A 16,380-nucleotide genomic window follows, 5' to 3' on the forward strand; every position below is an offset into this window, starting at 1 on the left:
TCAAGTCTCTATGTTGTTAGTTATCATCAAACCGTTACAATATGTCCATTTCTTCCACCATGGCAAAAGTCTAAAACGTATAAAAAAATTAAATTTCTTATTAAAAATTAGCATATGGATCTTTTGATCAAATCATTTAAACATCGTAGGCGATATCTTCAAAAGAAATTAATTAAGAAAGTCTAAAAATATATAACAATAGTTACTTGTGTTTTTTAGGATCTTGGACATGTTGTTCTAATTTATCGTTGGCTTTTTTCTTACATGTCGGACTATCGAGAAAACATGCCCATTTTGCAGCTTCTTGTCGTAAACATATTCTAAGTTCGTCTGTATCATCAATTTCTTCATATTTTATTTCTACAAGTACCTTGTGTAATGCGTTTGTTACTATATACTAAAAATTGTTAAATATATATTTATTTGTTTATATTATAAATGTATTTAAAAATTATTATAATTTTTTATTATTTTTCAATAGATTCTTCAAATTTTCTCTATGAAAAAAACATACATGCAACTCTTATAGACGCTAACGTTATCTATTCACGTACATATGTACGTGCAAATATACGTATGTATTATACACGTACGCAAAAATATGGTTTAACTTGTGCGAAATGTTTTATAATATTTAATAGATATCAAAATTTCATAACTATTTATGAATCATATTTTATTTTTAAATAAGATATAAAATATATCTTTTTGAAATATATAATTAAATTTTTCTAAAATATATTAATATATATATGTTCAATTTTTTTTTAATTACAACATGTAATATTAAATAAATAATAATCCTTAAGGTTGCCAGTAATAATTAATAAAAAACCACTCCTCAATGTTTAAAGTCGACCAGACTGGCAATAATTTATTATAAATAATTATTTGAAATACAACAACGTTTCGGCTGTCATTGCAGCCCTTTTCAAGTACATCTATAAAAAGTTCAATCAAAATAACGACATTGCATTCTGTCGTTAGTTTACATCGGACTTGCAACGATCATGAGTTCCGTTGGGATTCTCCGGTGATTCTGCATGAGGAAAAACAGACAAGAAAAAGAGAAATTGCAGAAATGTTTTACATAAAAAAACAAGGAAAAAGTATTAATTTACAGAAAGATACGGAGAATTTCAGTGGGATTTATGATCGTGTTCTTGACGTTATTTAAGTCGTTTTATATTTATTTTTACTTTTAATTTTATTTTTATTTTTATATCCACCTATTTATTTATTTTTATTTATTTGACTTTATTATGACGATTTAAATTACGAAAGACACATTTAGTTTCGTCTCTATCTTCTTAACGCTTAGTGACTAAGATTCTTGTGAACAGTTAACATCTATTTAATATGTGCTTACTTCTGTCAGTCTTGCATTGTTCATCAAAACAAGCGTTAACATTGTCGGTAGTTTGCATAGAAGTTGATTTACTGTTTTAAATTTGGTATGTAACACATTTTTGTTTTTAAATGTATAATTAATTGTTGCGAATAAGTGTATTAAATTATAATTATTTTGATTGAACTTTTTATAGATGTACTTGAAAAGGGCTGCAATGACAGCCGAAACGTTGTTGTATTTCAAATAATTATTTATAATAAATTATTGCCAGTCTGGTCGACTTTAAACATTGAGGAGTGGTTTTTTATGTAATATTAATATAAAGCCAATATAATTGCATTCATTGACAAAGATTTTAAGCATTTTCCTATATATCCAATAACAATGTTATATGCTAATATTTGGAGTAATAAAAATCATAAATTATTCGGACAGTTCTTCGAGTGAGTGATGATTCAAATTTAATTTGTTTGCACATTTGTTTACGACGTAATAGTATGTAAATTTTTATCATTGATGGACATATTTTTCTAATTTGTAATCAATGGGTGTAGATGCAAATATTTAAAATATAATATTTTTTATTGAAATTTATTAATATTTACCGTAATATTTTCAACTATTGTTTTCCATGAAAAAGTACCGTACATATATTCCATAGCTTTAAACATAGGATACCATGCCACATAATCTCTTTCTCGATGCAAATACACTATGAGATCCCAGAAAATGTGGGAGTTGAGTTGGCCTGCTATTATTAAATGAAATGCATCATCGATAATTTGGGCACGATTAAGAACATGAATTTTCGTGTAATCATCAGAGTTGAGATAATGTGAAATTCTTCGCCAATTCTCATCATCATAATTAACGCGATAATATCCTGTCGAATAGTAAATAAATTTTATCAATTCTGATGGTTTTGAATAATTTTATCATTAATATTTAATATTTTTAAACTTATTTTTTAATTATTTTCAAACTTCAATTTTTGTTTTATACTTTTGTTTACATATGTAAATTATAAATTGAAAACATATCAAAAATTTTATATATATATAAATAAAATACTATTATATATAAAAAAAGTAATTATAAAAATGTTATCTTAATACTTCAAATAGAAGAGAAAATAAACTGGGTAAAATATTGTTATATGCCATAAAATAAAATTGATTCTAGTTATGCAAAAATAATATTTAGTTTATGCTAACCAATATAATTTCTGTAACATGTAACGTTACGAAAATTGTAAGTTACCTGCACTTACTATTAATAATTTTTCAAATATAATTCTCTTTTTAATCATTTTTACTATTATTAAAAAAAAATACATTAACATTGAATTGTATTATTTAGAAAACGCCTACCTATCTTAAATGTAATATTATATATATATATAATGCAGAAAATTACACAAAACATTTTAAAACTATTATAGTTATACAATGAATATCTCAAATTTTTATAGGACAATGAATAAAATAAATAAGAATATAAAATTATGTCAATTATGTGTGTGTAAAATAAAGGCGAGAAATAAATCATAATAAGTTCATTTGTTCATATTTACCAACTTGTTGTATATTGAATATCACCCAACCATCCTTTTCAAATGGAAATAAGAAATGCTTTGACACGGGTAAATAATGCATAGTAAAATTGTCAAAATCGGGAGATATTTCCGTAGTATAAGATACAGGAACGTAGCGAATTTTTAATGTGTTACTATATTCTACCCATACTATTGTTTTGCCCATCAACTCATAACTTCGTGCTACTTTAATAAGAGGACAATGCTTTTCCGAAGCCCAATCTTCCATTCTCACTAGTTGTACACGCGTATCTTTATCTATTATTGCAGTAAGATGCGCCGAGCTTGAAAAATGTGATATCCTAAATTCAAAAAGTATAATGTATAAAAATATGTTAAAATTTTGTCTGTATAATGTTAATATTATAAAACAATTTATTAAATACTAAGAAGCAAAATATACATATATTGCACACTTTCTATGTATTTATATATTTATATATATCTTATATCTATATTTTGATAATAAAGAATACAACATAATTGTAGGATTCGGTATTGGAGATAAGATATATTCTGCACAAATATCTAGAGAATCAGGGTTTGTAATTTCATTTGTTTCTCCTTTCGAGGCTTATAGCGGACTGCCTCTCGTCGCTCTTACAAGTCGCTCAGCCGCTCAGCTGATCCCGTCCCCACTCTTGTTTTTCTACAAAGGAATTCGAGTTGACGAAAACCCGAATCCTCGAAAGACTCGCATATTATATTATCTAATTGCGCGTATACATCGAATTATAATAACATATGATTAATAACACATAGAGTTAACAATCCTACAATCGGCCATTCTGATAAATTATTCGTCTCGAATGATTGCTAGCGTTATGACCAAGGTTTCATGTATTGTAAGAGGCGCGCGGCTGTCAGCGGAACTTACGTTTGACGTCAACCGTGCGGTGCTGCCACCAAAGTATACCGGATGGTGAGCACGTATGCGCGCGCACGCGAGAGCGTGACCACGAGATTCTTACGGCATCGGAAGGGAGACACTCTCCTTCGGGTTTTGCGAGCGATAGGTAATAGCGCGAGCAAGAGGGTCATTGTGATAATTTGTGTAAACGAGTTAATTTTGAAGGAATTATATCTTAACTTACCATTCCAATAATGTCTCAAAGTTATTCTCCCTTGACTCCAAGATTCCTACCTTGTATCGATATCCTTCGGAAATAAGCTGCATCCACGCGCCTTCTCAAGGATCTCTAAGGCTCACGAGGCTTTCCTGACACCAAGAGATTCTACCAGACGCTGGAGGAACCGCTCCGAAATCGATAAGGATAGGTTTAGTTCAGTTATTACAATCTCAGAAGTGGGATTGGCAGCAGGATTGCTCCGTGTTGCAGGAACGGAGTAGTGTGACCGGAAGGTTCGAGAACATTCGAACACGTGATCGGCGCATGGTACGGACACGTAAGCAGCTGGTAATGGATCGGGCAAGTCTTGAGAGGCTTACCCTCGAGGAACTAAAAGACGAGGCGGCCAGATATAGACTGCCTATTACCGGGACCAGCAGCACGCTCATCGATACCATCATGACACATCTGGAAAGGCATGGGCCGATGGCGGAGATGCTGGACCTAGCTGCTCCCAGGCAACAGCCGGGTGCCGTACCGAAGACAGCAAAGGCGGCCCCGGCACGCACCGGTCCGCAGACGCCAACGGAGGCGGACCCGATGCAACAGATGTTGCTGGTGATGCAGGGCCAGCAGCAACAGTTGACGAAGATCCTCCAGCTACTGGTGGATCAGCAGGCGGAGGTCTCACGGCAGCGGGAGGCGCCGACGGCGACTCTCGACCGGGTGCTGTCGAGGGACTCCCCGTCGGATGAGACGGGCCGACGGTCTACGGAATCGTGGTCAACGGGATCCGCAGTGCAGGCGCTGGCCCATCAGATTCCAGAGTTCGCCGGCTCCGAGGAGAACAACGTCCATGCCTGGGTGAAGAGGGTGGACAAGGTTGCCCAAGTACACGGAGCGACAGACGGAGCGACGTTGCTGGCGGCCTCCAGCAAGCTCACGAAGTCCGCACGCCGCTGGTTCGACGTCCAGGGTGACACGGCCGTCGAATCATGGGTAGGCCTGCGCGCAGAAATGATAAAGATATTTGATCGAAAGATTCCGTTCTTTAGATCCATGCAGAGAATTGAGGCGAGAAAATGGTTACCTGCCAAGGAATCCTTCGACGAGTACGCGTTAGAGAAGCTGTCTCTGATGCACCGGCTGGACCTTCCTGAGGACGACCGTATCCAACTCCTGGTGAGTGGCATCCAGCAGATGTCCCTGAGGGCCACAGCGTTGTCGTTGTCGGCCGGCAGCGTGGACTCCTTTCTAGAGAAAATGCGCACGATCACGCAGGGCACGATGGAGGTCGAAAGGAAGGCTGCCCCTAGTTCGTCGCAGGCCAAGATGGATAGCAGCTGTAAAAACTGTGGAAAAAAAGGACACAGTCATCAACAGTGCAGGGCTGATGCTACTTGCTTCTATTGCAAGGAGCGAGGACATCGAAGGTTCGATTGTCCGGCCCTGAGGAAGAAGGAGAGCAGAACGGCGGCTAAGGTGACCAGCGCATCGACGGTGGCTGCGACGTGCAGAGATCTAGACCCAGCCGACGCGAACGAGGTTGCGGCCGTTGACGAGGTCGGCTCACAGCTGGTCGTGGATAACCCACTAATTCAAGTAAGCCTGTCAAGGACAACGGAAAAATTGTTAGCGATGTTGGACACCGGCAGCCCCGTGTCCTTCGTTAAGGCGAGCGCGTATAAAAAATATATCGACCCGAGCGGTAGCGAAATCGCAAGCGTAGAAACAAATTTGCGTAATTTGTCTAATGAAAAATTACAGATTCTTGGCATAATCTCATTAAAGCTGAAAATAGAAAAATTGAATTCTAAGGAATTTTCGGTCGATTTACATGTTTTGAATAGCGAGTCGTTCCAAGGTGATATCATTATAGGTCGCGAGTTTCTGTACAAAAACAAACTTACCTTGGTCTATAATCCGGCGGCGAAGGACATCGAACAAAAGATAAACTTGTTTTCGTTTCTGCCCTTGTGCGTCGACGAACAAAGAACGGACGATCTGAATCAAATAATAAGCGATAATAATATAGATTTCGATTTTAAAGTAAAGCAACAATTACAGAATTTGATATTAAATGTTAGAAATCGGGATATTGTACCGGTCGACGATGACTATGCGGTACAGGTCAACGTGAAGGATACGTCGGTATTCGCGTACGCTCCGAGACGGTTTGCGTTACAGGAAAGAAAGCAAATGCGAGAAATCACGGATGACCTATTGAGACGAGGGGTGATCCAGCCGAGCGCATCGCCTTATTGTGCGAGGGTCCTCCTAGTTAAAAAAAAGAATGGACAGCCAAGGCTATGCGTAGATCTGCGACCACTAAATAGTCGGGTACACAAACAGAAGTACCCTTTTCCAATCATTGAGGATTGTCTAGCGAGTTTAGGCGAGAAAAAGATTTTCACTCTTTTAGACCTCCGTGATAGTTTTTATCAAATCAAGATACATAAAGATTCGAGGAAATATTTATCATTCGCGACCCCGGAGGGTCAATTCGAATTTAAACGCCTACCGTTTGGTTTTTGTGAGTCTCCTGCCGAGTTTCAAAAGAGACTCATACAGATACTGAGCCCGCTGATTCGGCAAGACAAGGTACTCGTGTACATCGATGACGTGTTGATCGCGTCGAAGACAATCCGGGAAAACCTAGAAGTTTTAGAGGAAGTGTTAGTACTGCTCAAGATGTATGGCTTCGAGTTAAATTACCAAAAGTGTAAATTTTTAAGAAAACAAGTAGAGTTCTTAGGGTATGTAATATCAGGCGAGGGTGTTACGATAAGCCCCCGTCATACTGAGGCAGTGAAAAACTATAGGCAACCCCGAGATAAACTTCAATTGCAAAGATTCTTGGGGCTCGCGAATTATTTTAGAAAGTTTGTAAAGGATTACGCACAGAAGGCGAAACCTTTACAAAACCTGTTAAAAAAAGGGGCGGATTACAATTTTGATAAGGCATGCGTACAGTCTTTCGAAAAAATAAAAGCCGAACTAACATCTTATCCGGTCCTCAGGTTGTACAGTCCGTCTGCGGAAACGCAATTACATACAGACGCATGTAGCTCCGGTATCGGTGCGGTCCTTCTGCAGAAACAAGGTGACGGGAAATGGGCCCCGGTTGCATACTTCAGTCAAGCGACTAACTCAGCTGAAACAAAGTATCATAGCTTCGAATTAGAGATGTTAGCAATAGTAAGGGCTGTAGAAAGGTTTCACTTGTACTTATATGGAATAAAGTTCATAATAGTTACAGATTGCAATGCATTAGTTCACGCGGTTAAAAAAGCAAATCTGAATCCGAGAATAGCCAGATGGACGTTGGCGATGCAAAATTATGATTTTGATATCACCCACCGGCCAGGGAATAGAATGGCTCATGCAGATGCTCTGAGCCGTAGCGTAGCCTTGGTAGAGGAGCGTCCGTTAGAAAGACGGTTGGAGTTCCTTCAGTTGGCAGATCCTGCCATACAGAAAATCAGTAACGAGTTAGAAACAGAAGCCAGTGATAAATTCGCGTTGGTAGACGGATTAGTCTATAAAAAATTAGATAATGATCTAAAATTTCTAGTGCCAGAATCTATGATAATAAGTATTATGAGAGCGCACCATGACGACATGGCTCATAATGGTTTCGAAAAAACGTTACAAGGAATTAAACAAAATTACTGGTTCCCGCAGATGAGAAAGCGAGTACATGACTATTTAGAAAATTGTTTGACGTGTCTCACCGCTAATAGTTCATGGCACAGTAGGGAAGGAGAAACGCAGCTGTTTCCTTTGCCTAAAGGGCCCCTGGAATTACTTCATATGGATCATTATGGTCCGCTCCAGGAAACGTCTGACAATTTTAAACATGTGTTAGTACTAATAGATGCTTTTTCTCGGTTTACATGGTTGTCTCCAACTAGGTCTACAGGGACAAAGGAAGTCATTTCTAATCTAGAAAATATTTTTGCAACATTCGGAAGACCATCTGAGCTGGTTTCTGATAGAGGATCAGCCTTCACGTCAAAAGAACTGACAGAATATTTAGAAAAGCGCCAAATAAAGCATCGTAAAGTAGCTGTAGCGGCACCTTGGGCCAATGGGATGGTGGAAAGGGTAAATAGATTTTTAAAATCGTCGCTAACAAAATTGCTAAATCACCAGGAGGAGTGGAAAAAGGGATTATACACAATGCAATACGTTTTAAATAATACTCACCATTCAGTGATCAAATCCACCCCGTCGAAGCTCATGCTTGGTTACGATCAGCGTAACCATGCAGACAGTAAGGTAGCACAGCACACGAGAGCATTGGTAAAAATTGACCAGGACCTAGAGGTAGAAAGAGAACGAGTTAGAGATACGGCTTTGCAAGCCACCGAGATAATTAGAAATTACAATAAAATATACCGTGACAAACATAGTATCAGACCGTCGCAGTATAAGAAAGGCGACAAAGTTATGATCAGAAACGATAGGAATAAGGCGGGGATCAGTTCTAAATTGAAACCTCTATTCAAAGGGCCATATATTATAACCAAAGTACTAGGGTACAATAGATACGTCGTACAAGATATACCTGGGTTCAATTTGAGTCAAAAACCGATGGACACTATCTTGTCATCAGACCGAATCAAACCGTGGATAAAGATAGCCACCCTTGAAAGCGAATAAGATAATAATGATATCGTTAAAATTGCAGGCAACGCGTTAAACTTCTTATAAATAAGCTATAGAAAGTAATATTGTAAATAATGTAATCAATAGAATTAGGAAGACAGTAATCTCGTAACTTGAGGCGCGAGCGTGTCGTATAATGAAGATAAAATACATACCTGAGGCGCCCTAGTCTGCAAGACGTAATCGACACTACGTTGTAATTGTGCACCAACTACTATTAGGTCATCAGGCCAAATAAACTTCGAGGCGAAGTAGAATCAGGCTGGCCGAGTTGTAAGAGGCGCGCGGCTGTCAGCGGAACTTACGTTTGACGTCAACCGTGCGGTGCTGCCACCAAAGTATACCGGATGGTGAGCACGTATGCGCGCGCACGCGAGAGCGTGACCACGAGATTCTTACGGCATCGGAAGGGAGACACTCTCCTTCGGGTTTTGCGAGCGATAGGTAATAGCGCGAGCAAGAGGGTCATTGTGATAATTTGTGTAAACGAGTTAATTTTGAAGGAATTATATCTTAACTTACCATTCCAATAATGTCTCAAAGTTATTCTCCCTTGACTCCAAGATTCCTACCTTGTATCGATATCCTTCGGAAATAAGCTGCATCCACGCGCCTTCTCAAGGATCTCTAAGGCTCACGAGGCTTTCCTGACACCAAGAGATTCTACCAGACGCTGGAGGAACCGCTCCGAAATCGATAAGGATAGGTTTAGTTCAGTTATTACAGTATTCCGCACATGTGCTGGTCGTAATCGGGCCGTCGCCCGATCGCATTCGTTTTACATCGTATGTATCATTAATTTTCGCTTTTTCTACGCGATATGGCCCTAAATATTTCGCACGTAATTTTCGTCTGGGAGTCATTTGAGTTCGTTTAATAGCCACGAGGTCCCCTACTATATATTTACGAGGTACTCGGCGTCGAAAGTTATATGTCTTACGATTTTCCTCTTGCGTTTTTAAAATTTGACTTTTGGCTCTCAATCTATGTGCTTCACGATCTTCTTGAAATTGCTCACGGAATGCCTCTTCTATTAATTTTTTTAATTGAAGGTCCTCTTTAGATTTCATTTTTACGCCTACTAATAATTCGAAAGGAGTCATATCGATACTTCTGTGATACGTAGAATTCAACGTATTTTGCAGTGCGGGAATGTGTTGATACCATTTTGTTGGATCCTCGAGAGACAATTTAGTTAATATCGGAATAATACTGCGGTTAAGCCTTTCAATTTGACCATTGGCTCTAGGTAATCCTGTAGTTATCATTATGTGCTTAATCTTTTCTTCTTTACAATAATTGCAAAATTCTCCTGAAGAAAACGCAGTTCCTCTGTCTGAAATTATTTGCACTGGATTGCCAAAAATCTGTTTTTGAAGTTCCAATTTGGCTATTGCTTCTCGTGACGTTGTTGATTTCGTAGGATAAAGCCATACAAACTTCGTAAAACTGTCAATTACTGCAAAGATATGATTGTAATTTTTTCTAGTTGATTCCAATGGGCCCAAATGATCTACATGATATGTATATAATGGTAAGTCGGCTTTTGGCAAAGGATGCAGAAAACCCTCGGCTTTTCCTTCTTTTTTATTTGCGAGAATGCACGGGATGCAGGAACCAATAAATGCTTCTACTTTTCCTTTTAAGTCGGGTATATAATAATCCTTTTGTATGATGTCCATCGTTCTCTTCAAAGAATAATGAGCCTTTTGATGTATTATTTGGATAATTTCGTTATGTATTGACCCTGGTATCATCAGAAGATCAACGCCCTTAACGAATTTATAAATTAGTCCTCCTCTTAAGGAGTACTCTGCTGCGGGCTTATCTCTGATTCGCTCCGTTATCGCGTTGCATTCAGGATCTTCTTCTTGTAGCTTTCTTATCTTAGCTACTAAACTATCCTCCGTAATGGTCATCACAAAACTTCGGCTGATTGCGTCTACATGTTTCATGCGTGTGCCCGGTCGGTGTTCTAAAACATAGTCAAAATCTTCAATTTGTTCAGCCCATCGCCAAATCTTTGCTGAGACGTCTTTCTTATTCATTGTCTGAGTAAAGGCTGCACAATCCGTGACAATTTTAAATTTCAAACCTAGCAGATATACACGGAATTTCTTTAAGGCGTCCATCACAGCTAGAACCTCCAATTCATAGCTTCTATAATTGCTTTCAGCAGCCGTTGTTTTGCGGCTCCAATAATATACGGGATGAAGACTTTCTTCGCGAGAAGATCGCTGTAATAATATCGCTCCTAAACCATTTCGACATGCATCCGTATGAAGTTCTGCCTCACTATCAGGATTAAATATTTTTAATACAGGTTCTTTAGTCAAAAGTTCCTTTAAAGCACAAAAGGCACGCCTTTCGTCATCATTAAAGCAAAATACATTATTTCCGCGCAATAAATCACTCAACGGTTTAGCTATCAAGGAATTAGATGGCATAAATTTACGAAAGTAACCCGTTAATCCAAGAAAACTTTGAACATCTTTAACCGATTTTGGCTCTGGAAAGCGCATGACAGCTTCTATTTTACTTGGAGAAGGATAAACATTACCATTTTCTACGATCTGTCCTAAGAATTCTATACGCGTTTTCATAAATCTACATTTCTTAAAATTAAATTCGAGACCATAATCGCTCGCCGTTCTTAATACTATTTCTAAATTCGCTAAAGCTTCCGCAAAATTTGAAGCAATAACTATAATATCATCTAAATACAATGTCATTATATTACTATTAATTAACGGTCTAAAAATATGATTAATATATCGCTGAAACGCTGGCGGAGAATTGCAAAGTCCAAATGGCGCTTTCAAAAATTGATATTGTCCCTCATGCGTGACAAAGGCCGTATATTTACGACTTGACTCATCTACTGTGACATGGAAAAATCCATTTTTTAGATCTAATGTACTAAATACACGCGCGTCTTTTAATTTGTCTATTTGATCTTTGATTAAAGGTAATGGATGCTTATCTTTTTCTATAACTTTATTTAGCGGACGATAGTCGATACATACACGCGGAGAACCATCCTTCTTTTTTGCCACTACCACTGGACTTGCATATTCGGAAGAGCACTCTTCAATAATTCCGTTTTTTTGCCACTCGGCTACTTGTTCTTCAACGATTTTTTTATCCGGTGCGGGCAGTCTGCGCGGTCTTTGTGAAATCGGTTTGCTATCCTTCAGAGACACACTCAATTTAATAACCGTCGATTTGCAAATATTCGGTTGATATGAATTAATTAATTGTTCCACTCGATCACGTATTTTCTCATCGCGAATAAGTCCGAGATCAACTCTTGTTTCTTCCGGCAAATCTATATGCGCTATAAATACTGTAGGAACAATTTTGGTAATAATAACCTTATTTTGATCAAATTTAAGTACAGCCATCTCAAGTATGTCTCTTCCGATAACAACATCGACTTCCATCGCATCGCTAGGAACAACATATAACGTCATTGGATAATCTTCATGGTCGATATAAATGATTGTTTGAAAATATCCCACCGACTTAGATTCGCCCTTGCCGAAACCGAGAAATGTTCGCGCGCACTGTACAAGCGTTCCCTTCAATTTACGAAACATATTTTCGCGAATCAAGCTAACACGACTACCGGTGTCTATTAACGCTAATAGTTTAATATTGTCTATAAAAATTTCTTTAAGCGGTTCGATTCTTTGAGAATACGTCACTAAATTAACTGTCGATGATTTAGAATCTCGCGCGTAATTTTTTGGCGCCAAACACTTAGCTGCTACGTGACCGAATTCGTTACAATTGAAGCATTTCTTACCTAGCGCTTTTTTCTTACAGTCTTTAGAGTGATGTCCGTATATGCCGCAGTTGAAACATCCAGTCTCCGTTTTTTGTTTGTCAGAAATCGTTGCTCTTTCCTTGCCATCCCCTCGTGTTGTGCTACCGAATGTTTGCCTTGGTCTATCATTCTTGTCCTTTGAATACTTCGTAGATTTGTCGTGGTAGGCCTTTCTAATTTTTTCATAGGTCTTTAATTTTTCCTTGAATTCTCTGATAGTCTTGGCTCCAAATAACATCATTTTGTTATGAGTTTCGTCTTGTATGCCATCTATTACATAATCGAACAGAGCATCCATTTCGAGAGTACCGCGGGAGGCCAATTCTTTCATTGCCAAAAAATATTCCTCTATGGATTCCTCTCTTTTCATTTTGCGTTCTTGGAGCATTTTATGCAATTGCGCGCTGGTAATTTTCATAGAAAATTCTTCCGTTAAGGCCGTCTTCAATTCCGTCCAGGACTTTATTACACCTTCACTCTGAACAAATAATTTCGCTAATCCTTTCAAACATCTTTTTGCGAAAATTAATTTTTGTAAATTATTCCACTGGAACATAGACGCTGTGTCTTCAAAATCTGATATCCACCGCTGCACGGAATAAGAATCACCTCCGTCAAAAGATGGTACCGAATCCTCGACATCCTTATAACTTAGTGTGAATCTTGTATTATTTTCGTTCACGTGATTTCTGTTTTCTTGTCCTTGTTCACTGTGAAATATTGCCGCTGCCTCATTGTTTCCAATGTCAACCTGTATGTTGTTAATGTTTGCCTCTATCTCGTTGACCGCCACGTCATCATCCCCTGGCTCTCCATCGTCGTCGTCGTCAGAAATTACTGCCACTTATTGCAAAGAATTTATATCCATTAATGTTTGTACTATGCGTTCTCTTAATATCTCTGCATTCCCGGTATAGTCTAAACCTAGGAGATTACAGATTGATATCAAGTCTCCGATAGTTAGCCTTCTTGTATAATCGAGTTTAGCACGAAATTCTTCTGAGTCATTGCAAAAATCGAAACCTGGGAATCCACGTATACGCTGTCGATTTCCTCGATCGCCTTCTTCTTCAAAGATAAGTTTATGTAATGCTGTTATAGTGGCCTTTGTTGCCGTCTTAATTTTTCCTCTTATCGCTGGAATCTGTGCTAAATTCTCCATCGTCGTAACACACTTTCACTACACTTCGTTGTTTTAAAATTCGTCTTTACCGTCTTTACTTTTGCGTTCGTCTACCGTCTTAGTCTCTCTTTTTCACTTGTTTTATGAGATCAGACGAGCCCCCAAATGTAGGATTCGGTATTGGAGATAAGATATATTCTGCACAAATATCTAGAGAATCAGGTTTTGTAATTTTATTTGTTTCTCCTTTCGAGGCTTATAGCGGACTGCCTCTCGTCTCTCTTACAAGTCGCTCAGCCGCTCAGCTGATCCCGTCCCCACTCTTGTTTTTCTACAAAGGAATTCGAGTTGACGAAAACCCGAATCCTCGAAAGACTCGCATATTATATTATCTAATTGCGCGTATACATCGAATTATAATAACATATGATTAATAACGCATAGAGTTAACAATCCTACATATATATATTTTTAAACATAAAAACTTGAATTTTTGAATATCGCATATTATGAGCTGGCCGTATTTCGAACATTTTATTTATTGCATAATAATTCTCGTACAATTCTGTACGAAAACTAATTATAAGAATAAAAGCGCAAGCTTCAAAATGTGGGAATACGTCCTTTAAATGGTCCTCAGTTTGATAATAAACAATTTTAATATTTTTAAAGCTCGTTTTTTAATTTTTTAATTAGTTACAGTCATTTAAAGCGATAATTTAATTTATCTATAAATTTTTAGGGTTACATAATTGTCTAAAATGTTTTAAATATTTAAATAGACAGCACCACTTTGGATAATTAATGTACGTGCCCAAGACTGTACAAAAATTATTTTACAATAAATAAAATGCTCGAAATACGGCCACTCTATCATATATTGGAAAATTCGAGTTTCTATGGTTAAATATATGTTTAATGGCAGCTTACAATTGGAACTATGCTATAGAACTATAGAGCACGTCGAAAACTATAAAATTTTATTTTCCAAAATTGAACAATGAAATTTTATAGGTTTCGATGAGCATTAAAAAACGTTACTACGATACTGAAAAATTACTACTCTATTATGCCTTACAGAAGAAAATGGTATAGGACTTTTCGACTCAGTTCACGATGAACATTGTTACATAAATAGTGGACGCCAATTAAGTAACACCCTGTATATTATATATTTATTGTATCATATCCGCTGTCGCAGATAAGGAACGAACGATGCAATTATTGCACTACGTCTCTTTGTGATCGAACCACAGTCGAGAGCACTACGAAGAACGAGTGATACATATTGTCTTCAATCAGTTTATATTGTGAATATTTAATTAATGTGCAAATGTGCATCACCATTAACAGCAAACATAAAAAAATAATAATACAGTTTTACTTTTCATCAACGTTATCAAATTCTTTCGTCAACGGCTGCGTTGATTTTCAGTACTAACTTTCGTCAACGGCTATAGATTTTCAGTACTGGCAATAATAATAATCCTCAGTTACCTCTCTGGGTTACGTTAACCCATATCAAAAATAATTTTTTCGAAATTTTAGAGGATTACTTTTAATTTTTTCTTAAATATCTTAAGTCGTAAAAATCTGGTAATATTTATACCGATATATTCTTTTTTTTTACTGTCTGGCGTATCGATTGTAAAAAAATACTTTAAAATAGCTTTATTAGATCCAGAAATAAAAACAAAAGAAAACTCTAAGTGACTCTAACCCATAAGTGGTGAAATAGGGTGGCCAAAAATGAGTGGTAACTGAGGGTTAAAACACAGAAAACGTCACCGCGCCCGAATAAAATCGCGTTATCAACGTGTCGACGTCGGAAAAGTCACTTTGTACCTGAGAAGACAAAGACGTGCAAGAAAGAAATTCAATGACAAGCGTAAACAAAAAAGGGTAAATCTTCTTCTCTTTTTTTATGCGTTTTTGCGCATATAAGTTTACTGCACAGCAATGTCGAAATAATTGCAGATGTCGGCCGGCAAAATATAATACCGCAAGAAGAAAACAGGATCTAAACATACGCGACATAAAATACATAATTAATTAAAGTTAAAGTGAAGTCACAATTAATAAACTAAAAGTTATCAACTATTCGTAGAGAGATGTTGAAAGACGAGAGGAGAAACGTGCTATGCGAGGCGCCATACGATCTCGCGAAGAAACTGTATCCTCCGGAATTCAGAAATTGGCCAATTTTAAGCCTGCTAAAGCACGAATTTATCATGAAAATTCGTATGGTTATGGTATACGGTATGATATTTATCTCCTTTTTTTCTTTCTTTTTATTATTATATTGTTTCTTTTTTCATTCATGATTATATTCATGATTATATTCATGATTTTATTCATGATTTTTTATTCATGATTTTATTTATATTGTTACTTATATTATGGTGTTATAAACAGGTGATTGTGGCAACAAACCACTAATTGTGAAAAAGGACAAGATTGTGCACGCTTTAGATTTTAATGGAAAGTATTATAAATATTTCAACTCTGGTGATACACATATTAGTTTCTATCCAAAAATAATATTATATCGATATGAATTCTCTTTTATAACGATATGACAGTATAAAATTAATATTCAAAAAGCTATCATAGAGAGAATATTAACATACATACATCTCCATATGTATATATAATTTAATTTAATGTGCATATATAAGCTTTTCAGATATATTAATTCTTTTCCGATTTCAGTATAACGGATTTCTATATCTTTTTCGAAAA

At 36.9% G+C, this 16,380-nt stretch overlaps 1 protein-coding gene across 1 annotated transcript; it reads right to left on the reverse strand.

Moving 5' to 3' along the window:
* LOC146724097 (aminopeptidase N-like) lies at nt 1-4,122 on the reverse strand. Its single transcript, XM_085480595.1, has 5 exons — nt 4,040-4,122; nt 2,925-3,247; nt 1,957-2,234; nt 207-397; nt 1-70 (listed from the first exon to the last, which is right to left on the reverse strand). Exons 1-5 carry the CDS (start codon nt 4,120-4,122, stop codon nt 1-3), a joined length of 945 nt encoding a protein of 314 aa, XP_085336721.1.
* Nucleotides 4,123-16,380: the final 12,258 nt, after the last annotated feature.

This window comes from Nylanderia fulva, unplaced genomic scaffold (genome assembly GCF_048542155.1).
Source record: "Nylanderia fulva isolate GAGA-0341 unplaced genomic scaffold, ASM4854215v1 Scaffold15, whole genome shotgun sequence".
In the NCBI taxonomy this organism is placed as follows: Eukaryota; Metazoa; Arthropoda; class Insecta; order Hymenoptera; family Formicidae; genus Nylanderia; species Nylanderia fulva.

What these genes read in the sequence shown, in the direction of transcription:
- LOC146724097 (XM_085480595.1), bottom strand. Translation starts at nt 4,122, where the DNA reads ATGCAGCTTATTTCCGAAGGATATCGATACAAGGTAGGAATCTTGGAG. An exon ending in ATTCAATATACAACAAGTTG is followed by an intron (nt 2,235 to 2,924) that starts GTAAATATGAAC and finishes ACTATTCGACAG; the next exon opens with GATATTATCGCGTTAATTAT. An exon ending in CAAGATCCTAAAAAACACAA is followed by an intron (nt 71 to 206) that starts GTAACTATTGTT and finishes TATACGTTTTAG; the next exon opens with ACTTTTGCCATGGTGGAAGA.